Below are 26,640 nucleotides of genomic sequence, written 5' to 3' on the forward strand. Positions count from 1 at the left end.
TTATTAAGATTCTAAAACTTAAAGATTATATAATTGATTTTTTTAATATTTTAGTTCTAGTTGTTTTAGCAAGAGAAACGAGAAATAAAAAGTACAGCAGAAATTTTGCTTTTGAGACATTAGGATCTTAAAAAGTTATCATGCTTCAACAATTCCACAATACTTTTCAAATAAAATTAGTTAAAATCATTATCTAGAAAGATTTTTATTTTATAATTAATGCATAAACATGATCTGTTTAAACAATTATTTTTCACCACAGCATAACCACTATTTAATCACTAATTTTAAAAACATCAATATCATTATTTTCAATTTCAACGGTGCATTGAATGCGCCCTTGTTTTACATTCTTTAATCGAATAAACGATAAAGCATAACCACTATTTAATCACTAATTTTAATAACATCAATATCATTATTTTCAATTTCAACGGCCCTTGTTTTACATTCTTTCATCGAATAAACGATAAATTGGCTTAACAAACAAATGATTCGCCCTTGGCAATGAGAGGCCAAACTTTTCGCTCATGTCCAGTTCATTAGGCAGCATCCCATCAGGCAACTCCCAATCAAAGCAATGGACTAATTGAGCTAAAACTAAGCGCACGGTGACTAGGCCTAACTGCATCCCAGGGCATCCTCTACGACCTGATCCAAACGGAATGAGCTGGAAATCATGTCCTCGAAGGTCTATATTGCTATCAATGAATCTTTCTGGAAGAAATTCTTCAGCATTATCTGACCAAACATTTTGGTCTCGTGCCATGGACCAAGTATTCACTAGGATCCGTGACTTCTTTGGTATGAAATATCCATTAATAACGATATCTTCCATGGACTCATGTGGAACTAGGAACGGCGCAACTGTATGCAACCTCAGGCTTTCTTTGACAACCATATCCAAGTAAATTAGTTTGGGTAGATCCGACTCCTCTACCATTCTATTCCTTCCGACGACGGTTTCTAACTCTTGCTGAAGACCAACCATCACTCGTGGATGCCTTAAAAGTTCTGAAAATGTCCACTCAATGGCTACAGCTGAAGTGTCAAATGAAGCTGAAATCATGTCCAATATTATGGCCTTGATGTTTCTCCTGTCAATTATGTACGCTTGACCTTCATCGTGAGGGTTCATGGGTTTATTCAGCAGGGAAACCATAACATCAACGAAATCTCTATGAGGTTTTCGTTCCTCCGGATTAGTCTCTTGTTCATGTTCATCAATTATTTTCTCCAATAATGTATCTAGGACCTTACTCATCCTCTTAAACCTTCGTGCTAATCCCTGTGGAGGATATATATATAGAAGTAGTTATTAAATTTATTCATCATTAGGGTTTAGTGAAAATGCTAGAAGATAGGTTGCATTTCTTACTTATTTTGATCAATTTGCAGTATTTTGAGTTCTTAAAAATTGAATTGCAACCTAAGAGCTAAAAAAATATAATTTTTTATAATATATTTTCAATAAAAATTATGTTTTTAATCTTAAAAATATAGTATTTGTTGAAATCGAAGAAGTAATAAAAATAAATTTTTTATAATATATTTTCAACAAATACTATACTTTAAATCTAAAAAAACATAATCTCTTGCAATGAAGGATATTCACAATTGATTTTGGAGAGGGCAATTAATATTATATTAAATCTTAATTTTTATATAAAATTTTTTATTATATTATTAATACATAAAAATATATGAGATAAAATCAACTTACGCCAATATATAATTTTTTAGTTTTATATTTTTTTTTAACCACTGATTCCAATAAATATAGGGATAAAATTTATTAAAATCAATAATTTGAAAAATATGCAAAACTAAAAATTTTTATATTGATATAAGTTGATCTCTCATCTAAATATAAATATATATATATGCAAATAATAGACTATCAAAATATATAAATTTTGCCCATTAATAAACTAAATTCATAAAGACACATAATACATTGAATAAATAACTTTACTTAAAATTGTGAATCTTACTTAAAATTGTAAACAATTTTCTTTTACAAAAAGTGTATATAAATTTGTTATTAAATAATATATATTTTTCATTTAAACAACAAAAAATAATCGTTAAAATAATAAACTTTGAAACTTTAAGATTAGAAGTAAGATATTTTTAACCTTTTATGAAGTAATCTCAATATGACTTTTGTGTAGGAAAAAATTGTATAATAGCAAGAGAAAAATTTAAGGTAAAATTAAAAGTGAAGTAACCATAAGGGAGTAATTGTAATCAACTAGAAAGCAAGAAAAAAAATTGTTTGGCATTTGATTGGAGAGTTTAAAAATTTGTAAGTAATGATTGTTTGGTATAATCAGTAAATAGTACTGTGATTTTAATATATCTTAAATTATAATGAATAAACTAAATTATTAGATCACATAAAAATAAATAAAATTAATAATTTTAGTTTAAAAAGACCATTTAATTTTATTATAATACCCATGCTAGGGGATTTAAAAATTTTAGGGGCCAGGGCCCTATCATCCTATAACCACCAATTAGAATCCATAAATTTGTTTGATATATTTTAGTTTTAAATAATTTAATATTAATTAAAAATATACATATATTAATAATTATTGTATTTTTATTAAAGAAATTCAAATAAATTGTATAGACTAAATACAAATTTAATTCTAATAAATAAAAAATTTTTAATGAATAAAATTCAATACAAATAAAAACTGAATTAATTTTATATTTTTTAAAAAATAAAATTTAAATATGATCATTGATAGATATCAAAGGATGAGATTTAAAATATTCTGTACGTGCCAATTTAGGTTTCAGTTTATTATGTAATTTCTTTGATATTGAAGTATAAAATAAACCATAAAAACCATTTATTCATGATAAAAGTTAAATAAATTTTATATTTTATCGAGAATTTTAAAAAACCTTAAGACGAAGATGTATGATTCAAAGCTATTTTCTTTTTTTTTTTTTTTTTTTTTACGTTGTTGAAAATCATAAAAAACTTCAAAAAATCATATGGGAATCAAACATAAAAATCACATTATAAAAAATAAAATTCCTAAAAATATCTTACTTTCCCCAAACTAAATGTCCCACAAGGATATTGTAATCGGGGTTCAAACCAGATTCCTATCTAATTGTTCAAGTAACAACAAATTATAGTAAGACAAATTTGTGAAAATGATAGTAATTATAAAATAAAAATAATAGGGAAAGTTAATGAGAGTATATCATATGCAATTAATATATTATAATTAATTAATTAATTACAAGTCAAAAATAAAATTATATGAGATTAACCACAATTTTATATAAAATTTATTTTTATTAATAGTAAACCTTTACATAAATTTTTTTATTTTGATTAAACAATTATAAAATTAAAGCAGTTTTAAAATTTTTTATTATAATCCTGCAATTAATCAATTATAATAAAAATTTTATAAAAACCCATTATTTATAAATATAAACTTCACATAATATTTTAATAAATTTTATATTTTTAAATTATAATTGATTAATTATTATATATTAATTTATTATCCATAACATGCATCTTTTAAAATGATAGGAAAAGGGATTTATAAAAACAAATCAACAAAAGATATACCTGAAGGTCAAATGGAGCAAGAAAAGGTACATAATCCGATATGTTGAAAGCTCCTGTTAGGTGCATGGTCTCTTCAATTATGGGCTTCAAGTTGAATCTATCATCCTTGGAGCGCCCGAAAATAATTTTACACATGATTTCTTCAACAAGCTCACCTACCTTTCTGCTAAGGTCCACCGTCTCACCCGCCGCCGCTGCCTTCTTTATTGATTCAACCAACGACCTCAGCTCCGCCTTCCTTATGGGGGAAAAATATTCAACTTTTGAAGCACTAAGTAGATGCAAAGTACACCATTTCCGAACAGTTCGCCAATAGGAACCGTACTCGGTCAAACCCAAGCCCTTGGCACCATACGCCAAGTACTCCGAGGCTTCGACTTTAGGCCTGCTAGCGAAAACAATATCATGGGTTTTGAGGAATAGTTCAGCGGCTTGAGGTGATGATACCACGATTGTTGGTACATAGCCTAGCCTTAGTGACATTATGGGGCCATATCTTTTGGCTAGATGGTGAAGATTTTGGTGTGGAAGCTTTCCTAGTATGTGAAGGTTACCGATTATAGGTAGGGCACGGGGACCAGGTGGAAGTTTCCGGCTATTTTTGTTGTGGTTTGATGGGGATGAGGTGATCCTAAAGATGTAGAAAAAGGCACAGAGAGTTCCAAGTAGTACCAAGAGCAAGGCTAATGTTGAAGAAGACATTTTGGCAGTGGCGTGAGCTACTTGCTATACCCAATAGGGGGATTATTTATAGTATAAAATAAAACAAGGCAATGAAATCTGGCAGAGATTTTCTGCCATAAAAAAGTTAAGTGGAAGGCACGTGCGGAGGGAAAAGAGATAAACATCATCTTTTTATGAAATTTATGAAATTTTTTATGAAAAATAACTAAATAAAAATTAAAATTAAAAAGTTTTATTATATATTTTGTGTGTGTAAATTTTAAAAAATTTTAATATTTTTAATAAAATTATTAATATAATTTTTAAAGTTAAAAATATCAATTAAATTTAAAATTATAAATAATATTTTAATTTTTTATGTATTATTAATTTTTATATTTAATTCTATCAATTTATGAATTTTAATTTTTTATTAAATTTTTTATTTAATTATTTTTTAAAAAGTTTTATAAAATTTACTTAAAAAACTAAATATAAGTTTCGTCTTACGCAAAATGCCGAGTGTCCATACCAAAATAATTTAATCAATAAATTACTCAGAATTATATATGTAAATATATGTATTCATGATATATTTATTTTTAATGCAGATAAAAAATAAAATTTCTTGTATTATAATTTATATTACATATGTTCTTTAATAAAATTTTTAATTTTGTTATTTTTATATAATTTTTTATATCTATAGTGATGTAACGTTTAAAATTGTCCCTATGGAGACGTGACCTTCTAGACCGCACCGATCGTCGAACATGCCTAATAAATTAAGTTGCACGGGGGTACCCACCACGCAGCATGGCGTCAGCCAAGTGGAAAATGTAAAAAGCAACAATTTGTAAGGGAAAGTTTAGTCGGCGGAATTTAAATTTTGTAAGTAAAAGTGATTCTTGAAAAATTATAAATTATTGGTTAGGTGTAATCTTTTGTATTATTTGAATGTTAGATTTTTATATTTAATTTGTAAAATTTTAAATTTTATAATAAAATTTCTTTTATTATAATATGTTTTATTATAAGTGAATAATACTTGATAAATATTATAATTTTTAATTGTTAATTTATCATATATGTAGTTATATATTTTTATTAATTAATTTATTAAAAAGTAAAAAAAGTTTTTATTTTTTCATTATATTAATTAAAAGCCGTATATTATAAATAAAAAATAAAAATATAATAAAAATAACATTTAATAAGTAAAAAAATACTTAATATTATATAATTATGACGTTTTGGTTAACACAAATACTGTGTTTGAATATTTCTTAAATCAAGCGTAACTTTTCAATCATTATAAATGCAATCTTTCGACAAATCACAAAAAATATTGATTTTAATAAGCATGACATTTTTGTCATTACAAACATAGTATTTGACAAATAATTAAAACATTCTATTTAACAAGTATAATGATTTAGTTTTATAAATAAGCATGACATTTTGGTCATTATAAACTTAGTGTTTGATAAATCATAAAAAATTTTGTTTAACAAGCATGATGTTTTGGCTATTGTAAATATAGTGTTTGATAAATTATAAAAAAAATTATTTAACAAGGATGACATTTTTTTAATAAATGCAATAATATTAGACAAGCATGATGTTTTTGTTATTATAAATGCAGTATTTGACAATCTTTATATAATTGTTTTTCTCAAATTTATACACTCTTGTATCTACATCATTGCATTGTTCTTAAATCTAACTACCTTATGCAGTCGAATAGTTGTTGTTATCGTCGCCTTTTTATTTCAGGTAACAAATCTTTTTTCATTGTTTTATAATAAGAAAATATTAAGGTTTTCGAAGTATACATCTCTTATTTTCATTCAATTCCATAATTGGTTTTCGATATAATGAATTTTGAAAAATACACGTCTCCATCAACTGAACATGAAAAAAAAATATGTGTCATTAATCCAGTTGGTTGATGCATCATCTTTGAAAAAAAATAAAAGCTAGGGGATGATTTAAGTTACTTTAAGCAACTGAAAAGAAAATACATGTTAAGTTCAACACCGGTGGTTAGGCTATTTTAAGTGGTAGGTTGAAGATGGCTAGTTATATTGGTTATTTTGTCCAAAAGATGATATGCATTAACTACAGCAGTTAGAGGAACATTCTAGCAGAGAAAAAGGACTAAATTCAGGAATTGGTTATGGTAAGTTATGTCATAATGTATAAATCCATAGACATACCACTAGACATAGATTAAAAGGAATCGTCACCAATCTTTTTTGTTAAGGATGATTAGCCACCTGAAAGAGTCTATCCCATTTAAAAAAGGACTCCTAATATTGACTTAGGTATCTTTAAATATAATTTTAGTCCACGAAACTAGATTTCATATTCAAGATTGCGGTTACGCGTGAGAAATGTTATAACATCCTTAGAGCGCCCATCCAAATGAGATAGTTTTTTTCAACCTCATTTATTGAGCAAAAATAAGCTCATGGATTTGTAAAAAAAATTGCCCATCTTCAAGATATATTAACCTCACATCTGTTAGTAGCTGACTTTTTTTTTTGCTTCAATAATCTCCTTAAATCAATGTGAATGAGTTCTCAAAATTAAATTTCAAAATTATTGCTGCCATTATCTAAACATTCGTCGTTCGAAATTCAAGAATGGGAACAAAAGTTATGAAAAATGACAAAGCATAAAACAGTAGTTGAATGAAGAAGAAAATGTAATGAAATACATTAAATTGCCTTTTATTGAAATGATAACAAATGAAATCCTACTGCCTAAAAGAAACCTAACATTACTCTAAAAAAATCCTAAAATGACAAGAAACTTTCAATCAGCCTTATCTCCATTCTCCAAAATTGTCTCCCTATACGATCAGGTAAAGAATTTTTATTGGTATCTTGCCCCTCAATTCATTGTGACTCACTAGACTGTCTTGGAAAACATGCATTAGTAGCTTTTTCTCATGAGCATGGGCTGCCATCTTTCGACAATACATGGTAATACGAGTTTTTGGGCACTTTGTGCCATCATATTTTTCAAATTCTGATACTTTAAACTTAAGAAGAATGACCACATCAGGGACTAAGCAAAGCCCAGCAGTATCAACTGAACCATGAAACCAATTCCTTCCATAGCTCATAGCCTTTGTTCTAGCATACTAATTTTAGAGTTTTTCTGAGCTTCCACTTTTATCTTTTCCTTATCTTTTCCTTTCAGTTTATCTAGATCAAAGATTTGAATTAGTTCAACTATCTTTTCAATAAAGACAAAATTCACATAGCTATGGTAATGACCTAGATTAGAGGTTGATGGCATTTCAAGATATGTGGGATATGTGAAGTGTTGTGGTGGAAGCTCCTATGTAGACTGAGCTTGAGGTGGACCAAAATCAAGTGGATATAAGGGGTCAGTCACTTCAGGCTTTATTGGCTTGTGTTCTCTTCTACTCATTTCTCCTTATTTATTTTGTTAAGAGCATCCAAAATTTTACTTAACTCATTCGTAATTTTTTCCTGAGCTTTTTCTAATTTTTCAAATCAGTGAGAATTTTTTTGCTTCATTTGTCTGGCCCTGGCTCTTGTATTATATCGATGGATGGGGTTTTTACTGGATGGAACTATCATTGAACTTTTAGCATCACAATTACAACTAGAAACTATGTATGATATGCAAATGTATGCATGAAATGCACTAATGTTTGCCACATCATCGATATTGATAAAAAAAAATCTCCATTTGAAACTTTATTAAATAAAATTTCAAAATTACATCCTAATAAAGTCAAAGCAATATTCTAAAGTCCTAAATATCATTCTTTATTTCTAATGCCTCCTTATAAACTTCCTAGCTTATTGGTAATGATTTTGTGCCTCATCTAGGAAATCAAGTAAATGTTGTCTATGCATTCCCACTGGTTGCACCATAGCCTTCAAACTTTCCACTTTTTCTTTCATTTCTGATGCTTTGTCTGCAACAATGCATATATGATCAAAAAAATGCCTTAGATGCCTTTGTTTTTCTGTACACATGTCTTTCCATAACTTACTCTGTTGAGCTTGTTTCCTGCATTCATCAGACAAAGCTTCTACTTATGCTGTGCATCGATCCACTATCTCTCGTAGCATTTGACTATTTTTATGTGCCCTAGCAGTAACTTTTTGTTCTTCTTTCACCCTCGCTTTTAACAATTTATTTTTTTAAAAAAAATTGGGCAAGCTCGGGTGTGATTGATGAATGTGTCATATCTAAATCATTAAATAAGGTCTTCCATTGATCATTTTACTCTATAAGGCTCTGAATTTTCAGTTCTTGAAGTCATGAATACTCTTCCATTTCTATCTTCAATCACTTGTTTTCTTGTTCTAACTCATCTTTCTCATACTGGAGTTTTCTCTTAGCTATTTTCATTTTAAGCAAAAGATCTTAAAGAATGGGTTTTGGGGAATGCCCTAACTATTCACTGGGAATCACAATGTTTTTTCCCCTCATCGCATGTCATACACTATATTTTGGAGTGATGTCATAAGTAAACCTCCTTTGGTTAACCCTGGTAGTTTGCTTCTATGCTTTCTTGATCTTTTCAACCATTGCATATGCCCCTTTATCAGTGAATGAGAACTCCTCTTGGTTAAGTCCATAGGTTTCTGGAATAAATTGCTCACACCCGGATTATCTTCTCACTAAAGCTAGAGCATAAATAACAGCACCTTATAGACCTAATAAAAACACCCATGGTTGATTTTCACAACTGTTTAACATCGTCTCATGACGCATCCAAGGTGATTTCCAAACTATCCTTGACTATCAAGGGCTCAAAAATAGAAAACCCATTCCTCTTTTAACTTTTCTTGAGGCCATGGGCTGTAACAGAATTCTTTGATGGGGATACTGAAACGAAGGTATGGCTTACGAAATTGACTTTCTTTACATTCCATGTGACTCTTGATCCATACATAAAGTAACTGTAAGCATCCATTAAATCGACCTTTATCATTTCTGCTACAAAAGTTTAGAGATCGAATGATTTTTGCCAAAATGATTGGTGCTGCATTGACCTGATATGCTAATTGATCAACAAAATCCACCACTGTAACATCAACATAACCGATGACTTTCGGGAAGATCACTAATCTATATAAAGCTATAGCCATAGTTATTAATCCCTGATTATCATCTTTATGCCTCTGGATGAAATCTCATAAAAAACTCCATGGAATAGCCTTACTTTCACCCTTTATCTTGACACATGAATCGACTTAAGGCAAACTAAGTCCAAGCATTTGCACTAGTTTTCTAAGATAACCCACTTTGTTAGCCTAGTAAATCTTGTCTGGGTTTGCTAGATCAAAGCGAAATAGGACCATATACTCTTCAATTATGGGCACTATGTCTACTTCATTGAAAACAAAACATCTATATGAAGGATCCCAAAACTGAATGATAGCTCTAATCAAATTATTATCCACTTGCACTTGTAGCAGTGAAGCTATGTCTCTATATCTATTCTTAAATTCTTCATGTCTTATCTATTCATGCATCTTCATATACTGCTTAAGTCAGATAGATCATTTTATTTTAGCTCTAGATGAACTCTTTCGGGTAATAATGAAATAAAATCTTTAGGCAAGCAATCTCCTTGTTTTATTTGACCCTCTTCTGACTTAATTTTCAATTGATGAGCAGACTCATAGTGGACTGATGTAGACTTTGGTTGCATTTAGCTTTCTATAGATGTAAGTGTGAGATCTGATTTATCAATAACTGATATGCGGTAAATATTTCCTATATGAAAATGATGCAAACAATAGTGTTAAATATGATCATGATATGATAATGCTAGAACATGATAATAGAGATGATGCATAGAATGAAATGCTAGAACATGAGAATGAAATAACATATAGATGAACAAAATCAAGCAGACAAAATGGTTAGATAACAAATTGTTCCTTCTTGTGTCTTAATTTTAGGTTGTATCTATTGATGGATAGGAAGGGCTTAAGTTGGTTTCTTAGGGATGAACTATATGCAGGGTTAGAAAATTTTGACCACTAAAAGGTTTTCAAATTGTTCCTTACATCATTATCCATCATAGACTAGTAAGGCAGTCCAATCATCACCCATCACAGGCTATAACAGAAAGGATTCAATTTGAGTAGGAGTATTTCGCTAGCCATTGCAGAGATTATCATCTCACGAGAGCGTAGGTACTTTATTTCGTCTTAAATATGACTGAGCCTGGATATAGAGCTCATGCAATGTAAATGCATGTGATAGTGTGTGTGAAAGAACACAAAATTATCAATCCCATAAATCAAATAAGAAACCAAAAAAGGAAAAATGTTAGTAAACAAATAACTTAAAACCATTAGTTCAAAGGATGGGATAAATTCAAAAATTATGGCTTGACTCTTTAATGTCCCCAGTGGAGTCGCCAAACTGTCATAACATATAAATTCAAAAATCTATAGCTAGATTTAATAAATGAATGGAGTTGCCACCAATCTTTTATTAGGTGTAATTGGTCACCTAGGGAATCTATCCTTTTAAAAAACTTCTAAGCTTGATTAAGGGTACATAAAAGAATAGGTTCGGGTCTACTAACCAGAATAAGGTTCGAGAGTTCGGTTACATATGGGAAAGGTTATAACAGCCCCACATGCCCATCCAAGGGATGGTACCATATTATTTCAAATTTATCTTAAGGTTCGAAGTCTAATGCTTTCAAATTTTATGTTAAATATTGAAAATAATTTTTAAGATTCTCCATCAATCTGGTAGAACTCTTAAAAAATACTTCCTCACCTCAAGAGTATTCAAAAATCTCATTTGATTTTTTAAAGAGGCTTTGTTGTCGGACAATGATTTATTTATTATTATTTATTATTATCAATTTTCATCGAAAATAAATCTAATTATTCCACTATTTGAGCCAAATTAAAAATATTTTTTCTTTTAAATTTTTAAAATTTTCACCATTTGGCCCTATTTAGAAATTTTTTTTTCTTGGAAAGAAAATAATATGACAATTATTTTTATTGAAATTTCATCTAAATTATTCCACCATTTAGGTCAAATTTAGAGAAAATTTTTCACTTAGAGATTTATTAAAAATTTACCATTTGAAATTTCTAAGAATCTCATCTTTAGATAATTATCAAATATTTTCAATCCAAAATTTTATTTGGAAAAGAATACAATTACTTGTATTGAAATTTCATCTAAATCATTCCACCATTTGGGCCAAATTTAGAGAAAATTTCTCACCTAGAGATTTCTTAAAAATTTACCATTTGAAATTTCTAAGAATCTCATCCTTGGGTAATTTGTATTTAATTCCAAAATTTTTTATATTTTTATGCTTTTTATGTTTTTAATTTTTTTTGTTTGAAAATAAATATTAATTATTATTATTGAAATTTTATCTATATTATTCCACCATTTGGGACAAATTTAGATAAAATTTCTCACTTAAGAATTTTATAAAAATTTACCATTTGAAATTTTTATAAATTTCATCATTGGATAATTAATAATCATTCCCAAAATTTTTACTTTTACTTTATTTTACTTTATTTTTAATTTAATAATTAAAAAACAAAAACAAAAATAAAATAAAATACTTAAATAAAATAAATAAATAAAATACCAAAAAAATTCGAAAACAGCTTGGCTTACGCTGAAAAACTGCTCGGCTCAAGACAAAAATCACAGCTCAAACGGACGGCTTGAAGTCTAGGCTAGCTAGAGTTGTGTTTCCTTTCCAACCGCAGCTTTCACCATGATTTTGAGTAAACAATAGATCGAAGTATTTCGGATTCAAGTGCTTTTTCAGAACGTTCATTTGCTGAAAGGTCACCAGCGGAGCCACGGTTATTGATTTGCCTATTTCCAGCAAAAATTGCAGAATTATAACGCATAGCCTTTGCTGAGGATACGCCAGGCAATGACTAACTTGAGTGAGATCTCTTCTGTTTCTTGCGGGATGCTGAAATAGTTGGACTAGATAAAAGACCATGAACAAGACGAGATGCAGTAAGTCTTGAAGACAGGTTGCCACTAACTTGTCTCCAATCGCTTATCCTTCTGATAATATCATCAGCATTAACCTTGGTTAAAAGCTTTCTATGCTCATGGTCTGACACTCTCAGTTCTTTCATAAGTTTTGTTATCAATCCTTCTTTTTCCCAAGTAATGGCATCAGATTGAGCTTTAAAAGCACGCAAGACAGAACAATAAGCTTATTGCTCAAGTAGATGTATTTGGGCCTCCATGTCAGAATGCATCCTAGAATACAAGTCAGAACTTACAATAGATCTTCCATACCCAGCAATATTACACCCTCTGGAAACTTTAGTTGGATGTGATGGAGGTATATCATCGTCAGTACCAAGAAAATAGAAAACAAAGTGGGAAAAGATCTTTTCTTCGTTGAAGAAAAACACCACCAATGAACCTTAACGGGAAATTGCCCTTTATTTTCCTCTCTCATTCTTATGTATTCATTGTTGAAATATAGATCCATACTGATAGAGTTTCAATTCAATTCTAATTAGCATCCAAATCAAAATATTAGCACCAATCCTAATTTCATTCTTTCAGTTTTTCTTTTTTTAAAAAAAATTAATCAGATAATGGAGAAAAAAAAAATTAAACAATAGATAGATCATAAAAAAAATAAAAATGATAAATACAAAAATAAAAAAATTTAAAATAAAAAAAATAAAAATCCCTATAACCAAACTTAAATTAATCTCGATTAATAAAAAATTTCGAATAAAATAAAGTGTCTATAATTATTTATTTTTATAGTTAAAAAAAAAAAAAAGCAAAACGTAAAAAAGACAGTTTTGAAGGCTAGGGTTCACGTGGCAACACAACCCAGATTTGAAATTTGTGCACTTGACCCACTACCTAGCTTTGTTGACCAACTGTTGACTGGTCTAGCTGAACAAATTCTGAATTGGTTCAAACTGCCATTGGACTCGATTGAACTGAAGAAAACTACTCAAAATTACTGGAAAAACACATGAATTGTCCCAAAACTGCTTAAACTAGCCTGAACCGTTAATCAATCTTTTGATCAACCATTTTTTGTATATATTTATTTTTTTATTTTTTTTTTATTTATGTTTTTATATATTTATTTAATATATGCATGTTTGAATTTAAATTTGTTTAAGTATGATATTTATTTTATTAAACAAATAATAATATAATAAATGATAAAAGAATTATTAAATAAATAAAATGTTAGATTAATTTTGTCTTTTTTTTAGCATAATCCTATCGTAAAATTTTAAGAAAAAATTAAAATAAAAAAATAAAAAAATATATTTCAAATAATAAATTTTTAAACAATTGCAAATGTGTGACTGCTAAGCAAAAAATCTTTTAAATTTTACTAAAATGATGGTAAATTTAGAAAAAAATTTCAAAAATGTATATTTTGAAATAAAAATAAAATAAAATAAAAAATTAGATAATGAAATAACTGAAAATCTAACATTTTAGGATCGTCCTCTTTAAGGAAAAATATAAGCGACAAAGATCTAAGAAATTTCGAATGTGTAATTTTTTAGAGAAGATTATTTCTAAATTTTACCAGAATGATGAAAAATTCAAAATAATAAAATAACAAAGGTCACAAAATCTAGCAAAGAATAAGATAAAAAAAATTAAGCTTACGAATAATGAAAGTCACTTGGTCATCGAATTATAATAAATTGTGAAAGAGTGATTTTATAAAAAGTTCCTACATGTAAAAATCTGTCCAAAATTTATCAAAATGAAGGAAAATTTGGGAAAAAAATAAGTTTCTTAACCAACAATTTGCATTTAATCCCAATTAAATGATATAAAAAATAATAATAAATATAAATTAGTTAAATTTCATTTTCATAAAATTTTAATAAATCTTAGAATTAAAAGAATAATCATTGATCAATAACACGATTCTAAAGGAAATTATGTACAAGTCATTTTCTCAAAAATTTATAAAATATATGTATCATTTAAATTATTCCAAAATAATAGATAATTTATAAAATTAAAATTAAAATCAATTTTTTTCATAAAAATCTAAACTCTTTAGATCATAAAATTCAAAAAATCACAAATGAGTGGTCTTTAGAAGAAAACTTTAGGAAATAAGATAGTCTTAAATTTTACGAGAATGATGAAAATTTTATAAGCTTTTTATAAAAATGAAAAAGAATTAAATTGTAAAAGAAAATTTTAAAATGAAATTATAAAAAGTTTTTATCAATCCGATGATGAAGCCCTTTTAAAAAAATAAATGGATTCTTTGAATACCCTTGAGGTAAAAAAAAATTTTAGGGACTTTACCATAATGATAGAGAAATCCTACAAAATTTTTCAATACTTAAATAATCTAATTTAATTTAGAATAAAAGACCATTTAATTAAACCAATTTAGGATAACACAAAGTTAATTGATATTGTATTTGAACGAGTATTGTAGGGATGCTTATCTTTCTCCACGCGTAACTGTACTCTTGAACTTAGGTCTGCAACGTAAACTAAAACTTTTTTTTTTTTACAAAGTCTTAATCTGTAAACCCACTATTTAATGATTATGACGAGGGTTGTTTGACTCCATGATTAGACACAACCCTTGTTAAGCTTACACTTATACCATTTGTGAAAAATTCTTTCATTATAGACCCTATATCCATATTTTCCATGGTGGTACCCATCTCATTAGTACTGAAGCCAATGACCATCTCTATTGGTTCTTATTGCAATATACTTAGATTATTCATAGAAGTGGGACACGAATCTACCTTCAAGCACCAAGGTTAATCAAAGCTTATGATTACATATTTTATGCTAAAGAAGATAATGAAATGGGTAGATTTGGGAAGAAAATGTGGTGTGATTCTCTAATACTTGTGAGCATCAAGCTTTTGACTTTAAATAAAGCACTTCTTGGGAGTCAACCCAAGATTTACATTTCATATTTTGTTTTCATATATTTTGCTTATCTTTCCTTGTACATATTGATGTAGTTTCTTTGTGTAATGATTTCTTTGTTTTGTACGTTGAATAAGAGCTTGAAATGGATACACTAGTTTCAGCCAAAGCTTTCATGAGAGATTCGATCACTATGCTTCCATAATGATAAAAGAGTTTTCTTATTCCTTTCTTTTGTGCTTTATTGTTTGATGCGTACACATTGAGGACAATATATTATTTAATTTTGGGATATGGGAAAATTATTCAAAATTTTAAAAATTTTTCAAAATTTTCTTGATTTTTGCCTTAAAATTGAGCTTAACATATGGTAGTTTGAATTATTATTATATTTTCTTTGATTAGTTCTTCATGAAGCCAATAATAGGTAGTGATTGATAATGAATATAGCTTTAAGAAAAGATTAAATGTATGTGAAATATGAGATGATGCTTAGGTTTAGTAAATTCTTGAATATGGTATTCATTTGTGAGTGATGTGTTTAAACATTGAATTGCATTGTTTTATCTAGTATTGATTATGTAAGCATGAGATTGTTTTTGCATTGGTCTTTAGAGTTGTGTTTCATGATTCTAGAATTTGTTTTGATCATTTCTCGAGGTAAAATCTTAAAGGACACATGATTAGAAAAATGATATAGGCTATCTTTGGATCATTTAAGCCTTTCAAGCCACCCTTGATTCAATACTTCCATAGTCAATCCATTTGAGGTTTATGATGCCTTTTTTTTGTTTTGAAACTACATTACATGCCAATAACCTTAATTTTGCTTATTTCCTATCTTTTTTATCCTTTACCCTTTATACATTAAGACATTCATGGCTATGCATTATTAGGGAGGATGGGTGGAGCTTGGAAAAAGAATGAAAAATAAAAAATAAAACATTTTGAAAAAAAATAAAAAAAAGTCAAGTTAGCTTGCAAAAGTTAAAAAAAGAGAAAAAAGTTGTGAAAGAAAAAAAAAAGAAAATCAAAAATAGTAAAGTGGTGAAAAAGCAAAGAAAATAAGAAAAGAAAGAAAAATAAGCAAAATCAAAGTTTAGGGGGTGATTTTTTAGTCAAGCTTACGTTTTTTACCTTAAGAGCTCAACAATGGATGATCCTAGACATGTTAGGGTCATCCATTGTTAGGGTATAGCCTAAATAACTTTTATGATATCTTGACCCTTGCCTAACAATACAAGCTTAATAAAGCCATAAATGATCCTAGGTCATATTTTTATCTACATTAGTGGAGAAAAATCTGATAAGTGAACTTATGGAACATGAACATGCTTTATTGATCCTTTTTATTAAAGTTTCATGTTTTGCCTAACATTACTAGATTTCATGCAAGTATGTGAGAGGTGTTGCTTGCTTGTGGAACCATAGTTAGGAATGATCTTAGCCTAGATAGATTCTTGTATATTAGCATTTATTCATGATTTTGCTTTAATTATATCCATTGATCAATTCATGAGGTATTCATATTAAATAAAGCATTGATGGTATATTATGATTCTTACTCAATATTGTTTTGCTTGAAGACAAGCAAAAGCTTAAGTTTAAAGGTTTGATTGCACTAAAATTTTAATATTTTCATTTTTTAGTGCAATTTTGCTTATATTTTGGTTTGTTCCTTGAAAATTGTGTTAAAAATACTCCTAAATGTATAATTGTCTCATATGTAGATGAAAATAGAAACAATAAGGAATTTTAGACAATTTGGACACATTTTAGAGGATTTATGGTGGCAAAATGCTAGCAGAGGTCACAACTAGTGTAATTGTGCTTCATTCTCTATTAAGGGAGTTTTTCTCACCATTTTTTATGTAACTTCTTGAGCTTAAATGAACTTCATGAAACCATATTTCAAGTCCCAATCCTTATAATTTTCATTTAGAATTATCTTCCTTAGCTTAATTATGTATTAGTACCTTTTTAGGATCTTAACATATGTTTGAAAGGTAATGTGTGCATTAGTGAGTTGAAAGTTAATTTTAATAGGGTAAATTTCCAAAAAAAAATTTCAAGCAATATAATGCATAAATTTTCCCTTTTATGATTTGAATTTTGGAAAAAAAAATTAAAGAATAAATGGATGCATTTAATACCAAAAGGAAGGAACAAGGATGCAAGCTTACACATTGGAAATTGGCCATGTAAGTAATACACTTTGGTGCCATCTTTTAAAGACTTAAAAGAGGTTTTAAAGAGCACATAGCTAGCACTTTGGAGATCTTTTATTCGCTATAAAGAGGACTTTTTGGCATGGAAAAAATGCATGTAAAGAACCTTGCAAACCAATGAAGACTTTTAAGGTCAAACAGCCATGCAGCAAATGTTGAAGCAACGAGGAAAAAAGTCTCTAGAAGCTCACTCATTCTAGATATTTTGGAGAAATTTTTTGAGGCTCCATTCACCACTTACCTACCTATAAATAGGAGTAGGGCCAGCCATTTTAAGGATAGTTAGATTAGGATTTAAAATTTTTCTTCTTTACTTTTCTTGCACTTTCTTTTTTGCAATTTTCATTTTCTTAGTAGCCAAACATTATTTTCCAACATTTTTCCTTTGAATTTCATTGAAATCTTACTGTTTCTTAAGTATTTTTAGGTGTTCTTTTAGAATCTTTAAATAAAATTTGTATTTGAATTCATTTTCTAGCTCAAATATACCAATCTCTCATTGATACTCAAATCTGTTTTTGAATCTGCTAGTTCTGACCTACCTGTGGTTTTTAAAGCATAACTCATTCAAATATTGATTGCTCAAAAAATATTTTTTTATAGTTTCCTAAATCAATTAGCTAAAATGTATTTTAAATTTAGCTTCAAACTCATAACACAACCTTTCAGATAAAGCTTGGAAAATACAACTGGATGCAATGATAGTGCAGTTTCAATTTCAATCCAGCAAGGTTGGCATGGACTTCTCTCCACTTTGGTGATTTGTTTGCACCCTTTTTCTTTTTAGATATTTACTTCTACTTGTTACCTTGCTTGGTTTAATTTTGTGGAATTCATTTCATGCTTTTCATTGCTGTTTGGTTAATTTTCTTAGATGATGTTCTATTTTTTCTAGAATTGTGTGCTATTTAAATTTTTTCAATGAGCTAGAATTTCTTGTTTTTAATGCAATTTCTTTGTTGAATCATCTAGTAAACTTGTTGATTTAGCTTGCGTTAGCTCAGTTTTAGTTCATTCTCTATAGAAAATTTTAGGTCTAATTTTTTTTCAATTGAATCGGTAGATACTGCTATGAACTCAATTTCAATTTTGACTTTTTCTTGTTAGTTCTTGCAATTTATTTTCAATATTGCTCTTCAAATTTGTTTCTCACATTGCTCCTTAAATGTTGTCGTAATTTCTAGTTCATATTCCATTGACTTGTGCAATTTAAGTCCATATTTTCAGTTTAAAGTTTGGTTTCCAGATTTACAACTACTTTAGGTTTTTAAAACTTTAGCTTGGGTTTACAATTTTCTTCCATTACTTGCATTTAGTTTTTTTTTTTCTTATTTTAGAGCATTAATTTTTTTTATTTTAAGTTTGATTTCATAAAATTTGTTAACAATTAGAATTAAGTTTCATTCTTGGAGTCATAGTTTTCCTATTATAGCTTTATATTTTCGGTTTTGCAAGTTTAGTTGCATTTTGCATTTTCATTACTTCAATTTTACTTCAAATTTGTTTTTACCTTGATTTAGCTACTGTATTTTACATTTTATAGCATGTATTTACTTTTTGTTCTTATTCATTTTCTCATTTACTTAGTTTTATATTTTAGGTGCTTTATTCACTTTTCTTTTAGTAGTTAATTTTCATGCTTATTCTTTGATCAAATCAACATTAGAGGGTATGGGGATAATAGGTACTTAGCCTAGGAATGTCTTTAACTAATTTTCGTGGGATCAAAATCTAAACTTTTATAGTCTTAATTATTACTTAAATAGCTTTTACGCTTACAAAGTTTTGTCTAATCACCAACATTTAAACCTATTAAATGTTTTGTTTCTCTTTTAGTTATTTTTTCAAAAATGATTTTTACTCACATCTTGGGGCAAATTTATCAAAGAGCCAAATTCTTTAATATCCAAAATACTCTTTATTTCAACAATTTGATTTATGTGAAATTCATTGTCATTTAACGAAGATTGCATGAACAACTTGAGTGGATTTGAAAATGAATATTGTTACATTGGACCTTTGCTTGATTAGAAAGTTGAAATGGTGCATTTTGAACATGAATTGTAAGTAAAAAAAAAAAAAGAAAAAATATTAAAAGAAAAGAGTTGATTGTAATATCATGCATGTGACATATTCAAATGAATCCAAAATCAAAGAGAAAAAAAATCATCTCCTAAGAATTGATTTTCAATGGAAGTATCCATATTTGAAATAATAAATGATCATCTTTCATTATTCCTTTCACAAAATAAGAAATCATCCATTTACTAACCCCTTTTGAGCTTTTTTTTCACCCTCTAAATGAAACCTAATAAAAAATCCCTTTTCACATTGGGGAAAGTTTAAAAAAAAATCTCATTAAGATGACATTGGATCTTATGTTAAGTGCTAAGAAAGACGCTTTATGTCAAAAGGCATGTATAGAGTAAGCTGAGTTCTAAAATTTTGAACTCGTCTTGTCAAAAATTGAAGCATACAAGGAAAATAAAGAGAAAAGAAAAAAGAACAAAAAAGCGAAATGAAAACATGTTTAGGATGTGAAATGGACAAATATTCTTATGAAAAGAAAATGATCATTGGATTGATTACCTTTAAAAGATTTTTTAGGTATGTTATCTTTTATTTTTTTAACCTTAAACCTGGTCTACATTATGTCTTTTGAAAAGTTCATTTTAATTATATATGGATACCTAAGTTGGAGAGTTTGTTCCTTAGAAAATCATTACTATTTGATTTTGGATGAATTTTAATTTTTCAAATGCAAGATGAAACAATCTAAAAGATGAAAAAAAAAAAAGAATGAATGAAGCTTTAGGGTGAAAACTCGAAATGGTTAATGTAAAGCAAAATCAAAAGCAATTCATGCATGACACAAGGTGAAGCAATAAGCTTTTGAAAGAGATGGAGCTTGAATGAATAAATAATCATTGGAGACTTTTGAGAAATTTAAAGAGATAGACATAACTTTTAAAAAGTGTTCAGAGTTTATCCCTTTCTTTCTTTCTTTCTTTCTTTCTTTTTTCTTCCAAAATTTTGATCCTATCATAGTTAATCTTGACATTTGTTAAAATGCTACATGCTAAGAACTTAAAAAAGTGCCAAAATAGATTGTGCTTTAAAAGACAACTTTCATTTGTAAGCCTAGATGAAAAGATATTCCCTTTTTCACTTAATGACCAAGTATCCTTTAATAGTTAAGATCTTGATGTACCAAACCATTTCATCATTTGGGAAAACCAAATTGTGATTCACCTTATTCTTTTTTGATAGTTGTCATTCGTTCTCAAGAGATTTGATCATATGTTTTAAAATAAAAGTGAAGAATTGATTCATTTTCATTTTAATCAAGGAAAGTAAGTTATGTGGGGTAATTTTATGTTATCATTCGATAAGTTTAGAATGAGAATATGAACATTTTGTAGAAATGAGGTTCTAACCATTTTTTTAGGGTAATTGTTATTCCATTCTTTTGTGAGTTTTGCAAAACTCTAATTTGAGTTGTTACATTATAACAAATAAAGGACATAATTTTCATACCAATATAAAAGAATGACTTTTTTACGGCAAGTAAGGTCATTATTTTGAATATTGCATTTACATTATTACTTGGACCATACATCATTGGTGAGCACATAAACTTTAGATGTGATTTTTGTATTTTCATCATTATTTAGAACATGCATTTACATCATGTAGTGAGAATCCAAATTATTAATTAAAAGGCATTTGCAACATTATCATGACATACAAAATTTTGATTAAACTTTTGAATCATTGAATAAGAAAAAATTTTCATGATGAGATTTTTAGACGATGAAAACATTTCAAAATTTTAAAGTTATGAAGCCTTTGTTTTAAATAAGCATTTTTCAAAGTTTGATTTATAAGATTTCTAACAATAATCATTAAGATCTCCGAGCATAAGATAAAAAATGATTTATAAGACTTTTGGACATAATCTCAAAAGCCTTCAAGCAAAATCTACAAGATCTTGAGTCACGATCTTTGAACCTATGGATATTAGTTTTAAGATCTTTTGATTTCATATTTTGACTTAGGTTTAGACTAAGTCATTTTCGACCTTTGCTTAGTTTGGTCACTTCGTTTCAACTTAGGCTTAGACCAACTCATTTTCGACCTTGGCTTAGTTTGGTCATCTTTATTTTAACTTAGGTTTAGACCAAGTAATTTTTTACTTCGGCTCAGTTTGATCACCTTCATATTTGACCTTGGTTCAATTCAATCATCTTCATTTTCACTTAAGCACAAACTAAATCATTATGAACATTAACTCAATCTGGTCATTTTCATTTGACTTATGTTCAGACCAAGTCATTTTCGACCTTGCTTCAATCCGATCATTTTTGTTTCAACTTAGGCTTAGACCAAATCATTTTTAACCTTAGCTCAGTTCGATCATTTTCATTGTGACTTAGGCTCAAACCAAGTCATTTTTTACTTTGGCCTAGTCCTATCACCTTCATGTTTGACCTTGGTTCAATCCAATCACCTTATTTTTTACCTTGGCTAAGTTCGGTCATTTTCAATTTCAATTTAGATTTAAACCAAATCATTTTTTACTTTAGCTCAGTCATGTCATCTTTATGTTTTACCTTGGTTCAATCTAGTAACCTTTTATGTTTTACCTTAGTTCAGTTTGGTCATTTTTATTTTTTATCTTGGTTCAATCCAATTATTTTCACTCTTGATCTTAACTTAATTCGATCACCTTCATTTTCGACCTTAACTTAGTCTGGTTGTCTTTATTTTAACTTAAGCTCAAACCAAGTCATTTTTTACTTTGGCTAAGTCATTTTTTACTTTGGCTTAGTCCGGTCACTTTCATTTTTTGCCTTGGTTCAATCTGATCTCTTTTATTCTCAACCTTGACTTAATTTTGTCACCTTCATTTTCGATCTTAGCTTAGTCCAGTCACTTTCATTTTTTACCTTGGTTAAATCCAAGTCATATCATATTTTGACTTTGGCTAAGACCAAGTCATTTTATTTTTCATCTCATTGCTAAATCCAAGACATCATTTTTCAACTTTTAGCTCAACATAAGTCATCACTTTATGACTTTTAGCTCTATCTAAATCATTTCATTTTAAACTTTAACACAGTTTAAATAATTTCATTTTTAAACCTAGACATATTGAATGTCTATATCTTTGCATAATTCATGTTATATTGAAAATGAGCAAAAAAATGGCAACAGTAAACATCCTATTTTGTCCAAAATTTAAAATTTTGAAATTATTTTGGGAAGTATTGATTTTTTATATTATTTGCATCTAATTTGGGTTAATGCTTAAAAGCCAAATTTTCTTTTTGTTATTTTAAGTTTTTTATTATTTATTTTTATTTATCTTTATAGGTTATTTATCTTCGTTATTTTTTTTATTTAGTGATTTATTTCTTACCTATTTTTATTTATTTCTTAATTATCTTTACTTTGTTTTATTTTTTTTAACAAAAAATAAAATAAAAATAGAAAAGAGTTGAAAAAAAGTGTAGTGAGGTTGAATTCTTGGAGGATAGGAATTCATTCAATTCAAGGGTTTTGTATCAAGATTAATATTTTCGTCATGATACATAACATGTTGATAAAATATAAGGAATTTGATTTTGAAAAAATGGGTGAGAATGTGGATGAAATTCATAGATTATTTTGAAAATAATTTTTAGAATAATCATTGATTAAGTTAAAGTCCTTATCAAGTTGGGACTAAGCTCTTACAAATACCCTACAACTCTATACACTTAACACAACAATCACAGAGGAAACTTTAAAAGCAAAAAAAAGTTTTAGACAATTCAAGTTCAAAATTTAGGTTTTTTTAGTTTTTGACAATTTTCAAGCAATATTCCTAAGATCTGACAAGATTTTTAATTTGCAGTGACATTTTTCAATGAGCATTAAAGGTCCAAACGTGGATCTAACTCATACTGCAGATCTACCTTTTTTGCTTTTTTTATTTTTTCTGTTTTAATTGGTTATTTATGTTATTTTTATCATAATTTACTTAGGGTAGGAATTTTTAGGATTAGGTAAAATTATTAATTTGATTAATAAAAATAAATTAAAGTTAAAATAAAACTTTAACAAAATGTTGACAAAAAACTAGTAATTTTTCAAAGATGAAATTCTTAAAATCACAAATAGATAATTTTCTAAGAGACTTCTAGGTGAGAGATTTTTTTTTCTAAATTTGACCTAAATAGAGGAAAATTTTAGATAAAATTTCAATAACAATAATTGGTATTTAGTTTCAAAGTAAAAATAATAATAATGAACTTTATAAAATTTTGAGAATGAATAGTAATTATCCAATTATGACATTTGTAGAAATTACAAATGACTAATTCTCTAAAAAAATTTTAGGTGAGGAATTTCTCTAAATTTAACCCGAATAGTGAAATAATTTAGATGAAATTTCAATAAAAGTAATTGCATTCATTTTCAAATCAAATCAAAGAATATAACTTATAATTTTTTTTAAAGTATATGAAAATTATCTAAGGATGAAATCCTAGGAAAATCACGAATGGTTGCTTTCTTATGAGTTTTCTAGGTGAGGAATTTTCTAAATTCAATGTAAAGAGTGGAAGAGTTTAGATAAGATTTCAATAAAAATAACTGACACTTATTTTCAATATAAAAATTTAAAATGTAAATAACGAATAAGTCCGAGAATGAAATTTTTAATAATCGCAAATGGATGATTTTTTAAAAATTTTCTAAATGAGAAAATATTTTTAAATTTGGCCAAACTGGTGAAAATTTTAAATATATTTTCAATAAGATATAACTTAATAAAACAACTTATTTAATTCTTTTCCAACAATGGAGTCTCTTGAAAAAAATAAATAAGATTCTTAAATACTCTTGAAATGAGAAAATATTTTTAGGAATTCTTCCATATTGATGAAAAAATCTTACAAATTATTTTCAATATTTAAACATTAAAGTTTAATAGAAGACCATTAGACTCAAGATTTTTAGAATAATTTGAAATTAAGTAATACTGTCTTTTGGACGGGCATGTGAGGGTGTTATACATAAACAAACTCCCAAACTTAGTTCTGAAATGCAGAATAAAACATATTATTTAGGAACCTTTAGTCAAGCTTAGGACTTCCTCAAAGGAATATATTCACCTAGGTGAGCAATCGTACATAAATAAAATAAGATTGGTGGCATCTACTAAAGTTGTGTCTAGCGATAGATTCATGACTTATATGTTATGACAACGGGGATGAAGTGGTGCAAAAGATGTAGATAAAGGCATAGAGAATTCCAAGGAAGACTAAGAGTAAGGTTAATGTTAAAGGACATATTGTTTTCAGGGGGTAAGTGAGTTGCAATAGCTAATAAGGGATTACTCATTACTTTCCCCTCAAACTAGGCTAGCTAATATACAGTATAACAAAGCAACGAAATCTGGCAAATCACTCACTGGGATATATTTTACTGCCATAAAAATTTTAGAAGGCAAGATTTCATAGGTCACACATTCTTTATGCTCAATGCAATTGTGTGGCAACCAAACTACTTTTAGTTAAGGTTAGCCTTTCTTTAACTCGTCCATTTTCTTCATAGACAACCTACAATAGCTCTTTTATTTCATGCCTAATAGCTTTTCTTGGCTCGATCCCACAAGATCACTTACAAGATTTCTAAACTAGTCGATGGAGGAACTTTACTCCCATCACATCACCAGTATAAAGGCGTGTAACCTTAAATCCCACAAGTAATCACATTCTAGCATGGTAAGAACTCAACACCATGTCCATGACATGTTTCATCATTCTAGTGCCAAGAACCTTAAAACACAACACAGATACTAGCCTGCTACCAACTAGGAGCCACACATGGCTCAAAACATCCCCCACACTGGTCATCTTAGGCCACACCCCATTGCCTAACCTTAGGTCGCCCACACGCATGATGGCCACCCACCATCAAGTTTGCATCTCATCCAATACTTGAATGTGCTACCCCAGCTACAGCACACTCTCATGCATGCTATTGAGTAGCCATAAGGGTCTAACAACTTGCCTTTCTACAAGCCCACTCATTCTTCAAGCTCATTAGTGCCCTTTCTATGCATGCACCCTCGTATGATCCTTCATATCTCATAAACAGTGAAAATTGAAGGCTATAGCAAATGTTACTAAGAAACCCCACAGCCTAATCATAGCGAAATACAAGGCCTGTTGGCCTATCCCCATGTTTACTCCTAAGAAAATACTATGCCACACTCGTGATCCTGTAATGTCTACCCACCACATGTGCATATAATTAACTCACTTCAAACTAGTAGGCCTTCACTTGCCTGCTAGCCAAAAGGGTGGTGGAAAGCTAATGTCAAACGTCCCTTATACAAAGTGTAGGACTTTTTAGAGATCTGCTACTAAGAACCATAACAATATTCGAAATGAAAACACTTTTCTCTCCGGCCAACTTCAGCAAACTCAGAGCCCAACAACTTTCTTCTTGATCTCAATGATTCTATAATATGCCTTTCTGCTCTACCAACCCATTCAAAGATGCCCTTACAAGGCTTCACTCAAAATGCCCAACCAAGCTGACAAGCTTTAGGGTGCCTACACAATGGCTACTCCAAAATCATGCTTTGCCTAAACACTTGCTCAAGGATCATCATCCCACGGAATAAGTCTTGTCCACTGCTCCACATTGGAGTTGTCAGGGTAGGACCAAGGTACATCAATGCCCGACCATGATACAAGGCACGTGTGAAGTGACAAGTGCCAATGTCAAATTACTTTAAGCAATAAATTGTAGTTTTTGAGATGTCTTTTCTCATTAGAGACGTGATAATCTGGGTAGATTATTGGTACCAAAATAGATAAATGAGAACAATTAGAATATAGTTTCAAAGCTTTTTGTAAATGTTAATTTTTTTATATTTATTTGTCTCATCAGTTTTAAGGATGTAATATGAGTTGTTTAAATAATTTATGAAATACACTAAAGTTTTATATGAATACACTTTACATTAGTGAAATTCAAAACACTTTTGATGTAATATAGAAATATCTTTCTTTGAATAAAGTTTTCTATAGTAAATCAAGTTTAAGAGATTTGCCTTATTTTGAAAATACGAGAGAGAAAAATCGGATAATTTATCAAATATTTCATTATATTTTAAACTACCTTTAAATGTGTTCTTTCACCTCTGTCTATAAA

General features: G+C 28.6%; 1 protein-coding gene across 1 annotated transcript; it reads right to left on the reverse strand.

Moving 5' to 3' along the window:
- Positions 1 to 395: 395 nt before the first annotated feature.
- On the reverse strand, positions 396 to 4,327 carry LOC111290436 (cytochrome P450 CYP736A12-like). The gene is made up of 2 exons (XM_022881739.2): positions 3,608 to 4,327; positions 396 to 1,288 (listed from the first exon to the last, which is right to left on the reverse strand). Exons 1-2 carry the CDS (start codon positions 4,307 to 4,309, stop codon positions 446 to 448), a joined length of 1,545 nt encoding a protein of 514 aa, XP_022737474.2. The 5' UTR covers positions 4,310 to 4,327; the 3' UTR covers positions 396 to 445.
- Positions 4,328 to 26,640: the final 22,313 nt, after the last annotated feature.

This window comes from Durio zibethinus, chromosome 11, assembly GCF_047325235.1.
Source record: "Durio zibethinus cultivar Kanyao isolate XHJ-2024 chromosome 11, ASM4732523v1, whole genome shotgun sequence".
Taxonomy (NCBI): Eukaryota; Viridiplantae; Streptophyta; class Magnoliopsida; order Malvales; family Malvaceae; genus Durio; species Durio zibethinus.

Excerpts from the sequence above, each read along its gene's own strand:
- LOC111290436 (XM_022881739.2), bottom strand. The coding sequence starts at position 4,309 with ATGTCTTCTTCAACATTAGCCTTGCTCTTGGTACTACTTGGAACTCTC. Across the intron at positions 1,289-3,607 it reads TTGCTCCATTTGACCTTCAG|GGATTAGCACGAAGGTTTAA; the intron begins GTATATCTTTTG and ends TATCCTCCACAG.